The sequence below is a fragment of the Rattus rattus genome, chromosome 3 (assembly GCF_011064425.1).
Source record: "Rattus rattus isolate New Zealand chromosome 3, Rrattus_CSIRO_v1, whole genome shotgun sequence".
NCBI classification, from domain to species: Eukaryota; Metazoa; Chordata; class Mammalia; order Rodentia; family Muridae; genus Rattus; species Rattus rattus.
This window is the reverse complement of record NC_046156.1, coordinates 155,000,562-155,015,143: the sequence shown is the minus strand read 5'-3', so window position 1 is coordinate 155,015,143 and position 14,582 is coordinate 155,000,562. Positions and strand designations below refer to the sequence as shown.

Below are 14,582 nucleotides of genomic sequence, written 5' to 3'. Positions count from 1 at the left end.
AGAAGAGAGACTCGGGGTGGGAGGAATTCCAGGATGAGCCTCTTGTGCTGTCTGAGAACAGGGCATTAGCCTGCACCCAGTGTTCCACTGAGAGAGATGGGTCTTCTCCTCTTGACCACAAACTCCTCAGTGTTTTCTGTTTGTCACTGGATATCCAGTGCCAAAGCATGCATGGAATGCTAGTGTTTCCTGACTTGAATCACAAGCCTTGTGACGTAAGCCTTGGTCCCAGAGGGTGTGGTTGATATAAGGATGCTTCACCGCCTTGCAGGCTACTGGAATGTCACCGTGTATGGGCGCAAACACTGTTACCGACTGTACACGAAACTACTGAATGAGGCGACTCGGTGGTCCAGCGCCATTCAGAATGTGACTGACACCAAGGCTCCAATTGACACGCCCACCCAGCAGCTGATCCAAGATATCAAGGTGGGAAGAGAAGCCCAAGAACTCCTCATGCACTCTTCCCTTGCCAGAAGAGACCCCAGTGTTTCTCCGGCCCGGTTCCCACTAATGCTTGGTTATTTTTTCAGTTCAGATTCTAAGTGAGGTTTTACGTGAAATTTTACATTACAAATGTTTAGTCTCCATAGAGGTGTTAGAATTTGGCACACTGTACATGGACAGAAAACTGGGTAGGGACCACTCAAACCATCCCCGGGTCACCTCTGTCCCAGGTGGAGGCCTCTTAGACGTCACAGTGATTCCCTTCTCAGTACTCAGTTGTAGGTCACAGAAGTAGATTTACAAAAAGCCCAGATTGGAGGGAGGGCTTGCTGGTGCGTGCAAGGCCCTGGGTTCAGTCTGCACTACCTGAAAGAAAAGGAAGAGGCCAGATTGTTCTAGAACACTTGGGATCCCTGTCAGCTACCTCCAAATAGCCAGAAACAACAAATCTCATTGATTTCATTCATTAAATTGCAATTCCCTGCTTGTAAGTGTAATTGTTCAGTAAGCGTGTGTTGGGTGAAAGACCCGATGATTAGCCACCAACCACCACAAACCTCACTCGAGGCGCTGTGGACCCCGGTAGAAAGGGTCTTACAGCCAAGCTTGTAATGTCCTACCCAAACCCAGTGGCTTCCTGATTCCAATGTGGTGTGTTTTCTAGAAGCTTGAGACCAAACTACAGCAAATTCTTATTCTCCAACACACACCTGAGCTTCCTATTGAACTCAGGGCCCTAGATACAAATTATCTCATTTTTAGCAATAAAAAATATTTTTTGAAGCTTCCTTTTAAGGAGGCAGATTGCTTTTGTTTGTTTTTTTAACATGTCAAGTCACATTTTTATCAAAGCTATATCATCTATTTTTATTCTCTAATTGCAAATTCAGACATTCAGAGAATAAATAGAGTTTTCCAAATATAAAAGAATGCATCCTCAGAACTGAGAGAAGTTACCCCAATTAACTAGAAGATTTAAGTCATCGCTTTTCTTCCAGCCTCCAATGAGTGTTGTTGGGAAGATTTCCTACTGGAAATGCAATTTCCGTGGAAGGATGATTCAGTGCCTGTCCCCAGTCCTGATGTTTATTTAGTGATGTGGCTGCCTCCACGTCCCAGGGTAGCATGTGACAAGCATCAATCCAGGATGGGATTCTGTCAAAAATCTTAAATTCAGGGCAGAGAGGCCTAAGGGGGACACCTCCCTATGGGCGTGGCTTGTGTCGTTTTCAAGTGCAGAAGAAGCAGAGGCAGAGTATTTAAGAGCAGCGCCCGCTCCTGCTGTAGAGAGCCAGTGTTCAGTTCCTAGACCCATGTTGGGGAGTTCACGGTCACCTCTAGCTCTGGTTGCAAAGAATATGGTGGCCTCTCTTCTGGCCTCTACAGGCACCACACCTATATGGCATATACACATGTAACTAAAAGAAAATCTTTAAAAGAAGTACCAATTATTATTATTATTATTATTATTATTATTATTATTATTATTAAAGGCAGCCGACGTGCCACGTGCTTATAATCTCAGCAATTGGCAGACCGAGCAGGATTGTCATAAGTTCTAAGGCTGCCCTAGAACCTGTCCCAAGACTCAAAATATAAAGTCCACCAAAATGTGTTTTAAAATGAATTGTGCTTGGAGGTCACTTGATTGATGGCAAATCATGAAGGAGACTGATTTTTTGAGTGGACATGTGAATAGCTACAGGGGTGGGGAGTTTGAAGAATGTGGGGAGGGAGACGTGCACTTGAAACAGACTGAGCTGTGTCACGTGCTTTTGGGGTCTGTGCTCAAGTGCAGATCGGCCCTTTGCCTAGAAATGGTCAACACTAGATTTCCCGTAATTTCTGAGAGTCGTTGCTGTGTGCGTGGAAGCGTGGTTGAATTCGCTGTCTAAGTGCAGGCGCCCCCTCACTCTGCTTTCTTTAAATGGCTGCCGTACTCTCCAGGAGAACTGCCTGAACTCTGACGTGGTGGAGCAGATTTACAAGCGGAACCCGATCCTTCGCTACACACATCACCCGCTGCACTCCCCACTCCTGCCTCTCCCCTATGGGGATATAAATCTCAACTGTGAGTTCAGACCCTGAGGTCCTATTAACTTTGCTCTAATGTGGAAGCACCGCTAACTCAGAGAGTCTCTGAGTCGTTCCGGACAGGAAAGAGACAGTGAAATATATTCAAGCAGCAGTCCCCAGCCTGTGAATCACGACCCTCTGGGGGCCCCCTATCAGGTGTCCTGCGTATTGGATATTTACACTGCCATTCATAACAGAAGCAAAATTAGTTATGAAGTAGCAGTGAAGTAACTCTGTGGTTGGGGTCAGCACAGCAGGAGGAACTGTCTTAAAGAAGCATTAGGAAGGTTGAGAACCGCTGATTTAAAGGGATGTCAGAGAGTATTGGCATTCTCCATGAACTCAGGAGTAATCCTTAGGATGTACAGCTCCTGCTGTACACTGGTGTGGAAGTGGGCCTGTTCAGGCCTTCTATCTTTAATGCTCAATACAACGTCCAGTGAATTGTATGCGTATTCATTCCTTCATCCCGAAATGGTGTTATCCATTAGTATGGTATTATTATCGTAGCACGGTGTTATCAGCGGAGACCAAAGCAAGTCATGGTGCATAGAAGATTAGTTGCATTTTTGACTGACGGTATTTTCACGTTATAATGGATTGACAGGATGTAACCTGTCATTTTAAGTCAAGGTAAACAGGTCCTAGACAGTCTCACATTCCACGCGAGGGGGCTGTCCAGCTATCGGTCGGGTTTTAAGTGAGCAGTCTCTATGCTAAAGTTTCAGCTGTTTAACAGAGCAGGGCAGCTCGCTCACCCCCTCACTCCCGGGTGGACACTTCATTAGGAACGGCTGCTTGTCCCCGCCCTCATTCCTTCCTTTTGCCTCCTGCACCCGCCATCATCTCTTCCAGCCCCTCCAGTGATGTCGGTTGGTTTTCTTTTCCTAGTGCTTAAAGACAAAGGCTACACGACCCTCCAGGATGAAGCTATCAAGATATTCAACTCCCTCCAGCAACTGGAGTCCATGTCCGACCCCATCCCTATCATCCAGGGCATCCTGCAGACCGGCCATGACCTGCGGCCTCTGCGGGATGAACTGTACTGTCAGCTCATCAAGCAGACCAATAAGGTGCCCCACCCCGGCAGCGTGGGCAACCTTTACAGCTGGCAGATCCTGACGTGCCTCAGCTGTACCTTCCTGCCAAGCCGGGGCATCCTCAAGTACCTCAAGTTCCACCTGAAAAGGTAAGGCACTAGGCAAGGCAGCCGGCAGAACACTCCTAACAGGCATCACGGGCCGTTCAACACCGAACACTGCAGCAGGCCCTCCAATCAGACCCGTAGGTCCCCTCAAACAAGCCTGTGTAGCTTAGATGTCCTCTTGCCCTTTAAGATGTATAGAGAACCAAGCCACTATGGAACTATGGATATAGCATCCGAATATATTCATGCTGGGTACATTTAATTACTCTCTGTATAGCAAACCCCAACTTGGGGAGAGAGAGAGAGAGAGAGAGAGACAGACAGAGAGAGAGAGAGAGAGAGAGAGAGAGAGAGAGAGAGACAGAGAGACAGAGAGACAGAGAGAGAGAGAGACAGTCCATGTCCACTTAGTTCTTACTAGATTTTATTCTGAGGTTAACAGCATGAGGTTATGGAATACATCTAGGTAAAAAAAGGACTACTTTGGTGAATCTGAGTAGTTTTATCTGTCATCTCAGAGTTTTGTGTGTGGCAAAAACAGCTTAAAAATCTAATTTTGCTTAATTGCGGCAAACAATATTTAAAGCTGGACACGGTGTCTCATTCTGGTAATCTCAGCACAGAGGCAGGAGGAGCAAGAGTTCAAGGCCAGCCTGGAGTACAGAGTGGACTCCTATATTAACAAAGCAAAAAGACCAGGTCTAGACATGGTATACACACTTTTAATCCCAGCACTCCAGGAGGCAGAGGTGGGCAGATCTTTTTGAATTCAAGGCCATGGCCCAGGGCATCATAATTTTGGGTATTAGTGGTGCCACATAAAAAACTGACAGCAGAGTAACCCCAATGTAGGTTCTTTTTCCATGTTTGAAGCTGGACCTGTCAGAAAGACACTGCCATTTGCTGCTGTCACCACTAGGGGGCAGCCTCCCAACTCCCCTGCCAAACCCTCCCCACAGCCCAGCTCCCCCTAGCCAGCCTGTGTCTATCCACAGTTCACAGTCACCTTTGTTTCCCAGGATACGGGAACAGTTCCCAGGAACCGAGATGGAAAAATATGCCCTGTTTATCTACGAATCTCTTAAGAAAACCAAATGCAGAGAGTTTGTGCCTTCCCGAGATGAAATTGAAGCTCTGATCCACCGGCAGGAAATGACGTCCACGGTGTACTGCCATGGTGGAGGTTCCTGCAAGATCACCATCAACTCGCACACCACAGCCGGGGAGGTAGGAACGCCAGGAGTCACCTTGTGCTTGATGCTCACACAGGCCCATACTCCTGTGGCACTGAGGTTGCACATAACCAAATGGGCGCTTATGCTCAGCATATCCACCGGACAAACAAGGAAGTCAGTACAGCCAAGCACACGCACACAGTGGAGGTGCAGGTACATGGAAATGGAAGGCTCAGCCTAAGCCAATGCCTCTGAGACAGTCTCCTCCATCTTGAACATGTCTAGATCTGCCAGGAAACACTTCGAGAAGGGTGTGTCGAGTCTCTGGCCACCGGGTGTCTCTGTGTGTGAGTCTCTGTGAGTGTGGACAATACCACATCAGAAGAGCGCCTTTTCCCTTGTGCTTTTAAGTCAAGCCCAACGAAAGCTTGGGGTGATGGTGGCTTTGCTAATAAAGCCTTGGGAGGCTTTTTTTAAGGAATCCTCACTAGAAGTCAGTATTGTTTCTCGGGGCTCATCAATACATCAAACGAGAGCTGGGGCTTAGGGATCTCATTTATTTTTCCAACCAGTGGGGCTTTGCAAACAAGCAAAAAAGTATGTTAGTGTTCCTCCTCTCCAGTCCCCTCCCCGGGGAGAGAGTGGAACAAGAAGAAAGTCAAAGCTAAGTTTACTGAGACAGTAAGAGGAAAACAGACATACTTAGTCTCTGGGGTCAAAGAGGAGGTGACAGCCTGGACCCTGTCACACCAGCCACTCCCTCTGAGTAGCAGATGAAGCCATGCGTGTGTAAACCACACGTCGACATCTGAACTGAGAGCCTCCAAATATGTCTTCCAGGTGGTGGAGAAGTTGATCCGGGGCCTCGCCATGGAGGACAGCAGAAATATGTTTGCCTTGTTTGAGTACAATGGACAAGTGGACAAGGCCATCGAAAGCCGGACTATCGTGGCTGATGTCCTGGCAAAGTTTGAAAAGTAAGGTTCTCCTTTAAGATGCTGGAAGAGCATTTGACGCTCCCTGTTTGGCCTCGGTGTATTTTTGCGTTGGTTTTATTTAACCCCTGTTTATCTATTTACTCTATCTATTTCCTCTCTGTCACCTGTCTGTCCTGACTCGCAGACAGAGCCATGGTCTCAAGGTTGATCTGTCTGTCTCACCCTCAGCCCGTCACCCCGGTCTCTCCCTCTCAGCCCCTGGGTTCGTTGTCTCCTAGAACTGATGGGGTTTCATTTATTCCCGATAAACTTTGAAATGAGGCTGCAGGACTCAAGCCAACACCCCAGCTCTTCAAACTGCCTCTCTCGCCTACTGTATGAGGAGTCCCCTGGGCAGGCATCCTTCAGTGTCTGGTCTCTAATCCCTGTGTATGCTTGGCATGTGAATGCAGCCCCCTGAATCCTCGTAGGGATTTTGACTAAGAAAACATAATTGAGAGTCACTAAAGGACACGCTGACAAGTACTGCCTTGCTGTTTTGTTTGTGTGACAGCCCTTCCTGTCCTGTCTGCCCCATCATACCACTACCACCAAGGGTAGGAGGTCTTCATCCTCAGAGTGAGCTATGCAAAATCAGCCCTCTGTGGGTTACCAGGGGCCCGTGTCTAGTTTTGCTCTGAATCTTTTGTGGCTTCTGCCTGTAGGCTGACTGCCACGTCAGAAGCCGGAGACGCACCATGGAAATTCTACTTCAAACTTTATTGCTTCCTGGACACCGACAGCATGCCAAAAGACAGCGTGGAGTTTGCTTTTATGTTTGAACAGGTAAAAGGAACTTTGAGAAACAGATCCTTTTCCTTTGTTGGAGGCGAGAGAGAAGCCCATTGCTACAGCACATAAATGAACTGCTAAAGTCTGTCGGATTGGCCACGGTAGTAGACTTGCCAGCAAGGAAAAACTAGCCGCTCACTCTGTAGAATGAAATCTTACATGCTCAGTCTAAACACCGCTGCCAGGAGACTTGATGTGCCTGAGTCAGGGCATCCTCAGGCAGGGTCTCCACTCTCTCAGAGGAAGAGGGGAGTGGAACTGTGAGAGGGACAGCAATCAGGATGTAAAGTAGATTGTAAAAAGAAGAAGAAAAGGAAAAAAAAAATCACTGCCAAGAGACTGGGGGCGGGGGGGTAACAGATACTCCAGGGTTAGAGGACACCCACGAAGGGGAGGGATTTGGCTTTGAAGCAGTGGGCTGTGCTTTGCTGGGAGAAATCCAACTTGAAGTGTGGGGGTAGGAGGGTGCTTTGTGGGGGAGGAATTTAAGCTTAAAGGAAGGCTGGGGTACAGTCTGCATGGCATGAGTGACTGGCCTTACGGCCTTCTGTACAGAGCGGTTTCCTGACCCCGTCGCTGTCTGTCACCTCCTTACAGGCCCATGAAGCAGTCATCCATGGCCACCACCCAGCCCCTGAGGAAAGCCTCCAAGTGCTGGCTGCCTTGAGACTCCAATACCTGCAGGGCGACTATACCCTGCACACCTCAGTCCCACCCCTCGAGGAGGTCTATTCTCTGCAGAGACTCAAAGCTCGCATCAGTCAGTCAACCAAAACCTTCACCCCATACGAACGCCTGGAGAAGAGGCGGACCAGCTTCTTGGAGGGGACACTGCGAAGGAGCTTCCGGACCGGGACGGTGGCTCGGCAGAAGGTGGAGGAGGAGCAGATGCTGGACATGTGGATTAAGGAGGAGATCTGCTCAGCTCGAGCCAGCATCATAGACAAGTGGAAGAAACTGCAGGGAGTGAGCCAGGAACAAGCCATGGCCAAGTATATGGCCTTGATCAAGGAGTGGCCTGGTTATGGATCAACACTCTTCGACGTGGAGGTGAGAGCTGGCTGCCGTAGTTCTGCACTGTGAGCATACAGGTGCCGTGTCCTGACCAAGCTGTGTCAGAACCCGAACCTTCCTAGGGTCATGCGGGAGAAGGGACAAGAGGGACCACTTGGCTCTGTGCCCTTCAAGCCTCACCATTAGCATCCTCATGTCCCAGAGGGGCTCTGTTTTGATTTTTGTTGTTGTTGTGGTGGTGGTTTTTTTTTTTTTTTTTTTTTTTTTTTCTAATTTTTATTTATTTAATCTTTTTTTTTTTTTTTTTTACACACAGATTTTATCCCCCTCCCAGTCCACCCTCTGACTGTTCCACATCCCATACCCCCATCCCCTGTCTCCAAGAGGATGTCCCCACCCACCCCTACCCAACCAGACTTCTAAACTTCCTGGGGCCTCCAATCTCTTGAGGGTTAGGTCCATCTTCTCTGTCTGAACCCAGACCCAGGAGTCCTCTTCTGTATATGTGTTGGAGGCCTCATATCATCTGGTGTATGCTGCCTGATTGGTGATCCAGTGTCTGAGAGATCTTGGGGTTCCAGGTTGAGATTGCCTTCCTCCTTAGCTTCCTCCAGCTTTTCCCTAATTCAACCACAGGGGTCAGCAGCTTCTGACCATTGGTTGGATGTAAATATCTGCATCTGACTCTTTCAGCTGCTTGTTGGGTCTTTTGGAGGGCAATCATGGTAGGTCCCTGTTTGTGAGCACCCCATAGCCTCAGTAATGGTATCAGGCCTTAGGGCCTCTCCTCTTGAGCTGGATCCCACTTTAGGCCTGTCGCTGGACCTTCTTTTCCTCAGTCTCTTCTCCGTTTCCATCCCTGCAGTTCTTTCAGACAGGAAGAATTGTGGGTCAGAGTTTTCACTATGGGATCGCAATCCCATCCCTCACTTGATGCCCTGTCTCTCTGCTGGAGGTGGGCTCTACACGTTCCCTCTCCCCACTGTAGGGCATTTCATCTAGGGTCCTCCCTTTGAGTCCTGAGAGTCTCTCTGGTACTTGTGTTTTCTTAAGTAATTTTTGTTTTTATCTTCGTGTGTGTGTGTGTGTGTGTGTATCAGATCTGGAAGAGGGCAAAGGTCAGTGAACTGGGGCAGTCAGGTTTTGTAGACAAGTACCTTCTCCACTGAACCGTATTGTCAGCCCTCCTCAAAGGTCTGCTTTCTGTTCCTTTGTAGTCAGTATTTCTATAATAGAGTCGTGGCAGGATGGCCTCCCTGGTGTGTATGGCTGGCTGGTTTCTGTCATTGGGCTAAGTTAACATCTGCTCAGCCGGCTCAGATTTGCTCTGTATTTGAAGGTGGTCTTGAACCCCTTTGTCCACCTCCCACGTGCTGCCCTGGAACTCAGAGATTCACCTGCCTCTAATGGGATTAAAGGCGTGTGCTAACACCGCCAGGCAGTAAGACCCACCTTTTTAAAAGATGTGTTAACTTCCTTATTTGCATTCTGGGTATTAAACCCAGGCTCTGGTGCAGAGAGGCAAGCACTTTACCCCTGAGCTATGTCCCCAGGCTCCACCTAAATATCTTCTGTCAGCAGTTAAGGCTGTTTCAGGCTCCAGAACATTCCGGGTTGTAGACACCAGGGCAGACGTGCTGAGCTCGCACTTCCTTTCTCTGGTCCTCGTGATGATCCGCTTGAAGGAACGGCATCTTGTAGAGTGGAATCGTGGTTTCATTACTGCAGTTTAGCCACAGCCGCGACCCGGTATTAAGTCCTTACGTCTTTATTTCAGACCACTGACTGGAAGGAAGTTTGCCCAGTGGTGTAGAGCAGAGCAATACTCGTCAAACCAGGCCTGCATGTCAAATCCGGCCATCTCCCTTGGGTGCTCTCTTTGCAGATGTGGAGGGTTTAGTCAGTGCCAGAGACCACAAGGCCTCTGCCAGCCACGCTGTGTAAGCGCGTGAGACATTCCCTCCTGTTCCAAACAGACAAGTTTCCCAAGCCCTTTACAGATGCGCTTCTAGATTTCTTGCAGCTGCAGCAATCTAATGTGGTCTTTGATGACTAAGATGAAGCTTTATATAAAAGTCTAAACATCTTATTCCGAGATACTCACGTTGCTTCTAGGAGGATGCTGGCCTGGGTGTGGTAGGTGGGTTGGTTTGGTTATGTTTGCTCTGATGCAGCGGTTCTCAAGCTGTGGGTCAAGACCCCTCATATTTACATAGAATTCATAACTGTTATTACAGTTATGAAGTACTGACAAGAATAATGTTATGGCTGAGGGTCACCAGAACACTGACTGCATCAAAGGGTCGCAGCATTAGGAAGGTTGAGAGCCACCGCTCTGATGTGTAAATGAGACACATTGCTCTTACACACATGCCGTTCAGTGCACCTAGTTTACAGCACCCATTTATGCTCTGATTCCGATCATTCCTGGCTTGCTGTTCCCTACACAGGCTCTTGTTTTCCTCCCATTGCTCCATACAAGCAAGTCTGTGTCAGGAGAAGTGTGTTTACACTGAACACATAGCAGGTCATCGCCGCAACTCGTGGAGAGAAGCCAACACACAGCTATCGGGAGAATCTACCTCTGTGGTACTAGATAAACCAGCCCAGGCAGGATGGGGACGGGCCTAGGAACAGAAGAGCAGACCTGGCTTACCCTGTGGCTGGGGATGTTGTTAAGTTGCTTACCCAGCCTGTGTGTTATTTGGGCTGTGTGGCTGATGCAGGTGCATGTAATTAAGTTCCTAATTCACGATGGAGATGCGGCCTTGTGAAGAAGAACACACAAGCATAAACCTTTACCCATTCGTTCTCAAGAAGCATAAAATCGGTTACCCATCAGAACCCTAAAAGCGATTACCAGTCAGAAGTCAACCAGGATGCACACTGAGGTACCGTTTCTCCTGTGTAGATGGCTGTCACGGTGACTTCAGTCAGTATAGCCTGCTAAACACTGGCCTCGGTGCCTGCCTTGTGGCTTCTTGGATATGCTCCGACCATCCTCATCCAATGTTTGCTTACACTGACTCTTCTACCCCCACAGTGCAAAGAAGGCGGCTTCCCCCAGGAGCTCTGGCTGGGCGTCAGCGCAGACGCCGTGTCTGTGTACAAGCGTGGAGAGGGCAAACCATTAGAAGTCTTCCAGTATGAGCACATCCTCTCTTTCGGGGCACCCCTGGCCAACACATACAAGATCATGGTTGATGAGAGGGAGCTGCTCTTTGAGACGAGTGAGGTAAGAGGCAGAGACAGGATTCACTTGGTCTCGGGGAAAATGGAGAACAGTGTCCCCATCTCCTGGCTGCTATTGACCAAGTCTCTCCGTTTGAATAACTCACTCCGGGTATGGAGCACAATACGGTTGGCCCTCCCTCTTCTAAAGCCAAAGTCACGGCTCCAGACTTGCCATGTCCCATCTGTTGAGCACAGAAATGTGTTTCTTGCAAGTGGGAAGAGAAGGAAAGGATATAGTAAGAGAGAACGTAGTTGACAGTGACACCCTGCAGAGCGGAGGTGACCGTGGCGAGGACCCACAGCAGTTGGCTCCATGCGGGAGGCTGGAGAGATGGCTCAGCAGTTAAGAGCCCTTGTTGCTTTGTAGAGGACCCTGGTTTACTTCCCAGCACCCACATGGTGGTTCACAACCATCTTCTGACCTCTTCAGGCACCGGCCTCACACATGGTGCCCGAATACACATCCAGTGAAACACACATGAATAAAATGATAAAAAGGACTGTGCTCCACAGAGCAGGAGGGCGCTGAGGGGCCTCCCCAATCTGGCCATACTTGATTCTGGATCACAAAATCACATTCAGAAAAGTCGCTGAGTACACACGATAGCAACTGCAAGCTTGAGCGCGTAAGATAATAAAGAAGCCGGTCGAGGCCTCCTCAAGGGTGCCCGCTACCAGGAGAGAGTGGTCAGGGGGGTGGTGTGGGCAAGAGGGCATCTGGGGTGCTAGGGGGCAGGAAGGTGAATGATGACGTTTAGTGGATTGATGGGAAAGTATGCAGAGAGAAGAAAGGGCTCAAGGTTCTGTTGCCGGGCTGAATCCCATGGAAGGTAGGAGCCTACCATGAGTTGTGGACTGTGTAACCACAGCTAGTGGCTCTACCAACATCAGTATGGGTAGTGTGAGATTGGAAAGGCAGAAGAGGATATAGAAGCCTAGAGGATGCCTTTGTATGGTCCAGGCTGAGAGTGCAGTGATAGCAGCATCCTTGGAAAATGCTGGTGAAAGACCCTACCTAGCTCAGGAGAGTGGCCGGTTTGCAGTGGAAGTGAGCCGGGCACCGGGGGTCCTGCCATAGGTCTAACCCCACTCACTAGGCTTCCTTCCACTGCTTCAGCTGTGTCCAGACCTGGAGTTAGCTACTGTAGCCTATAAAGACTGATGCGGTGTCCAAAATTCACCACCATCTTAACTGAGGATAGCTTTGGAACCCTCATGGTACACCAACTCTGGTATAGTAGTGGTGCACTAGTTCTCAAAGCCAGACAACATCAAATAAAGTCACTGCTTTCCATATAAGAGCGTCGGGCGGCGCATGCTTTATTTAGAAAGGATTTCTCCCGAGCTTGGGAGTAGCCCACTGTGTTCAATTCCAGGTTCCCTGTCAGTCTGGGCCTAGACTTAGCATAGGAAACTACTGGTTCTTATATGGAGGGCAGTCAGAGGAGGTCTTCTTAGCTAGGTTCTCGAACCGGGTAGAGACTGACGACCATATGTGGGCTCTGCTCTCCCCGGCAGGTGGTGGACGTGGCCAAGCTCATGAAAGCCTACATCAGCATGATTGTGAAGAAGCGCTACAGCACCACTCGGTCTCTGAGCAGCCAGGGCAGCTCCAGGTGAACACGAGCAAGCCCGTGTGTCTTTCCCGTCTGAACGTGCTGCTCTTTGCCTGGGCCAGCGCCAAGTCCTGACCCAGCTTCGGAAACACAGCTGTCTAGGCTCTGGAAACCAGTGGTCAGAGGGAGGAGTCTCTGGGGCTCCCTTCACCCCGATCAGCCTCAGTGATCGCATATTAAGCTGTCAACCCTAACAGTCTGCACAATTTCTTAAGCTTTAGTACTCGTAGATGATACTTGCCTTAAAGAAAAAAGAAATGGGAGAAAACCACATGGCCACCAAAGCAGCCAGAAGTGCCTTAACTTGCAGAATGGACCCTAATCGACCTTAACTGTGCTACTGAGGGGAAGTGCTTTCACCTCCTAGTGGAGTTAGCAGAGCTTGGAAGTGGGGTATCAATCCACTGGTTGTGCACTAACCTCCCCACCTGATTTCCTGAATACGAGGGAAGCTGAGGGAGTGGGGATGGGAGACAGAGTGGAGGAAGACAGTGTGGTGTTGGAGCGCTGCTGGCAGCCTTCCTTACGGACATGTATTAACATTTTCTTGCTTCGTTTCAACTGTCTGTGCTTGCCCACGCATGCGTGTGTTCACACACTCAACACTTTAATCCTTGTCTTGCGAGCATTAAACACAAAGGGAAGGAGGACGTGCAATGTTGTAAACAGTCTGTATATTTTCCTAGTTCAGAGTTCTAGTCTCAAGGTGGCTTTATTAACAGACCCGGATCCCGGATGTTCCTGTCTTTGCTGTATTTTGGAAAGAGACGTTTCGACTCAGTTTTGTTTTACATGTAGCAAGGGCTGAGCGACCTGTGACTGCTGTATCACTAACAGGTCCACAGCCCACAGAGATAACTATTTATAAACCACTCTTAAACTGCTGGCTCCAGTGCTGTTTTTAGAACAATATTGAAGTCATTTTGGAGTCTTTTATTTCTCAAAGTTAAATTAATTTTTTTTTTTTTTTTGTCTTCTTTGAAGGGAAACTTGTATCATCACTCTGGCTAGATTGCAAATATAACCATGTTGAATGTGGGAGGAAGCTGCTGCATTCCCAAACTCTGTACCCCTCAAGCAAATCTCTAAGGGGCCCCGACACAAATGCTGAGGCTTTAATGGAATTTACACATTGCTTTGTCCCTAGTTCATAAAGGTGAACTGAACACAGCACCTGTAAGTAACAGCAGTTGTAACCAGAAGAAGAATCTGGACTCGGACTTTTATTTTTATATGGAAAAAATATAAAGGTGGGCCAAATGAGCCTACTCACAAAGAAAGAAGTTACCTTGGCCTTATCCCTCACAGACAGCTAAGGGAAGCAATGTCTCTTGGCTCACAAAGTCTGAAAATAAAAGATATTAATATGTGGTGTTTGCTTTCCTTGAGTAGTTTTAAATAACAATGTGAGGGGTCTAATTTTGACATTTATTTTTAGATTTTAAAGAATCGTATGGGGTCTGGAGAGATGGCTCAGTGGTTAAGAGCATTGGCTGCTCTTCCAGAGGTTCTGAGTTCAATTCCCAACAACCACAAAATTCTCATTCTGTAATGAGATCTGATGCCCTCTTCTGGTGTGTCTGAAGACAGCTACAGTGTACTCAAATATTAAATAAAGAAATTTAAAAAAGAATTGTATGAGTTATATAGGGCTATATTAGTTACAATCGAGTTCCATAGGACCTTTCTTATAAAATGTGCTTTAAGCCCATCTCCTCTATATTTGGCCACCAAACCTTTCTTGTTCCTCCTACCTGTCCCAATTTCCTTTAGATAGCCTTTCCTTTCCTGTCATCTGCCCATGTAACATTTTATGAGTCTATTATTTTCCACCTTAATCCCTTCTAATCCCCCAACACTAGGTAGGAGAGAAAAGGGTAATCTATTTAGGCTACTTCCTGATGAGGAGGGAAATTGTCGGGTTTCTAGGGACAAGTCTAATCTTCATTGTCAGAATATCCAGCAATCCACAAACACAAGAGGGGAGACAGCACCAGCCACCTTGGAGCTCCCCCACTCCCCCTTACACCTCCATCCCCAGAATTAAACTATCTGCAGCTGACAAACACACCCCTGCTAGTGCATGAGGCAAATCTTAATCACC

At 48.2% G+C, this 14,582-nt stretch overlaps 1 protein-coding gene across 1 annotated transcript in view; it reads left to right on the top strand.

Moving 5' to 3' along the window:
* The window catches only part of Myo10 (myosin X), a 202,439-nt gene extending 188,589 nt beyond the window's left edge, over positions 1 to 13,850 (top strand). Inside the window, exons 33-41 of the mRNA XM_032898696.1 lie at positions 272 to 429; positions 2,395 to 2,518; positions 3,415 to 3,712; positions 4,690 to 4,897; positions 5,686 to 5,822; positions 6,488 to 6,608; positions 7,212 to 7,664; positions 10,672 to 10,863; positions 12,381 to 13,850. Of these exons, the coding sequence (XP_032754587.1) occupies positions 272 to 429; positions 2,395 to 2,518; positions 3,415 to 3,712; positions 4,690 to 4,897; positions 5,686 to 5,822; positions 6,488 to 6,608; positions 7,212 to 7,664; positions 10,672 to 10,863; positions 12,381 to 12,482 (1,793 nt within the window). The 3' untranslated portion in view covers positions 12,483 to 13,850. The remainder of the gene's footprint in view (positions 1 to 271; positions 430 to 2,394; positions 2,519 to 3,414; positions 3,713 to 4,689; positions 4,898 to 5,685; positions 5,823 to 6,487; positions 6,609 to 7,211; positions 7,665 to 10,671; positions 10,864 to 12,380) is intronic.
* Positions 13,851 to 14,582: the final 732 nt, after the last annotated feature.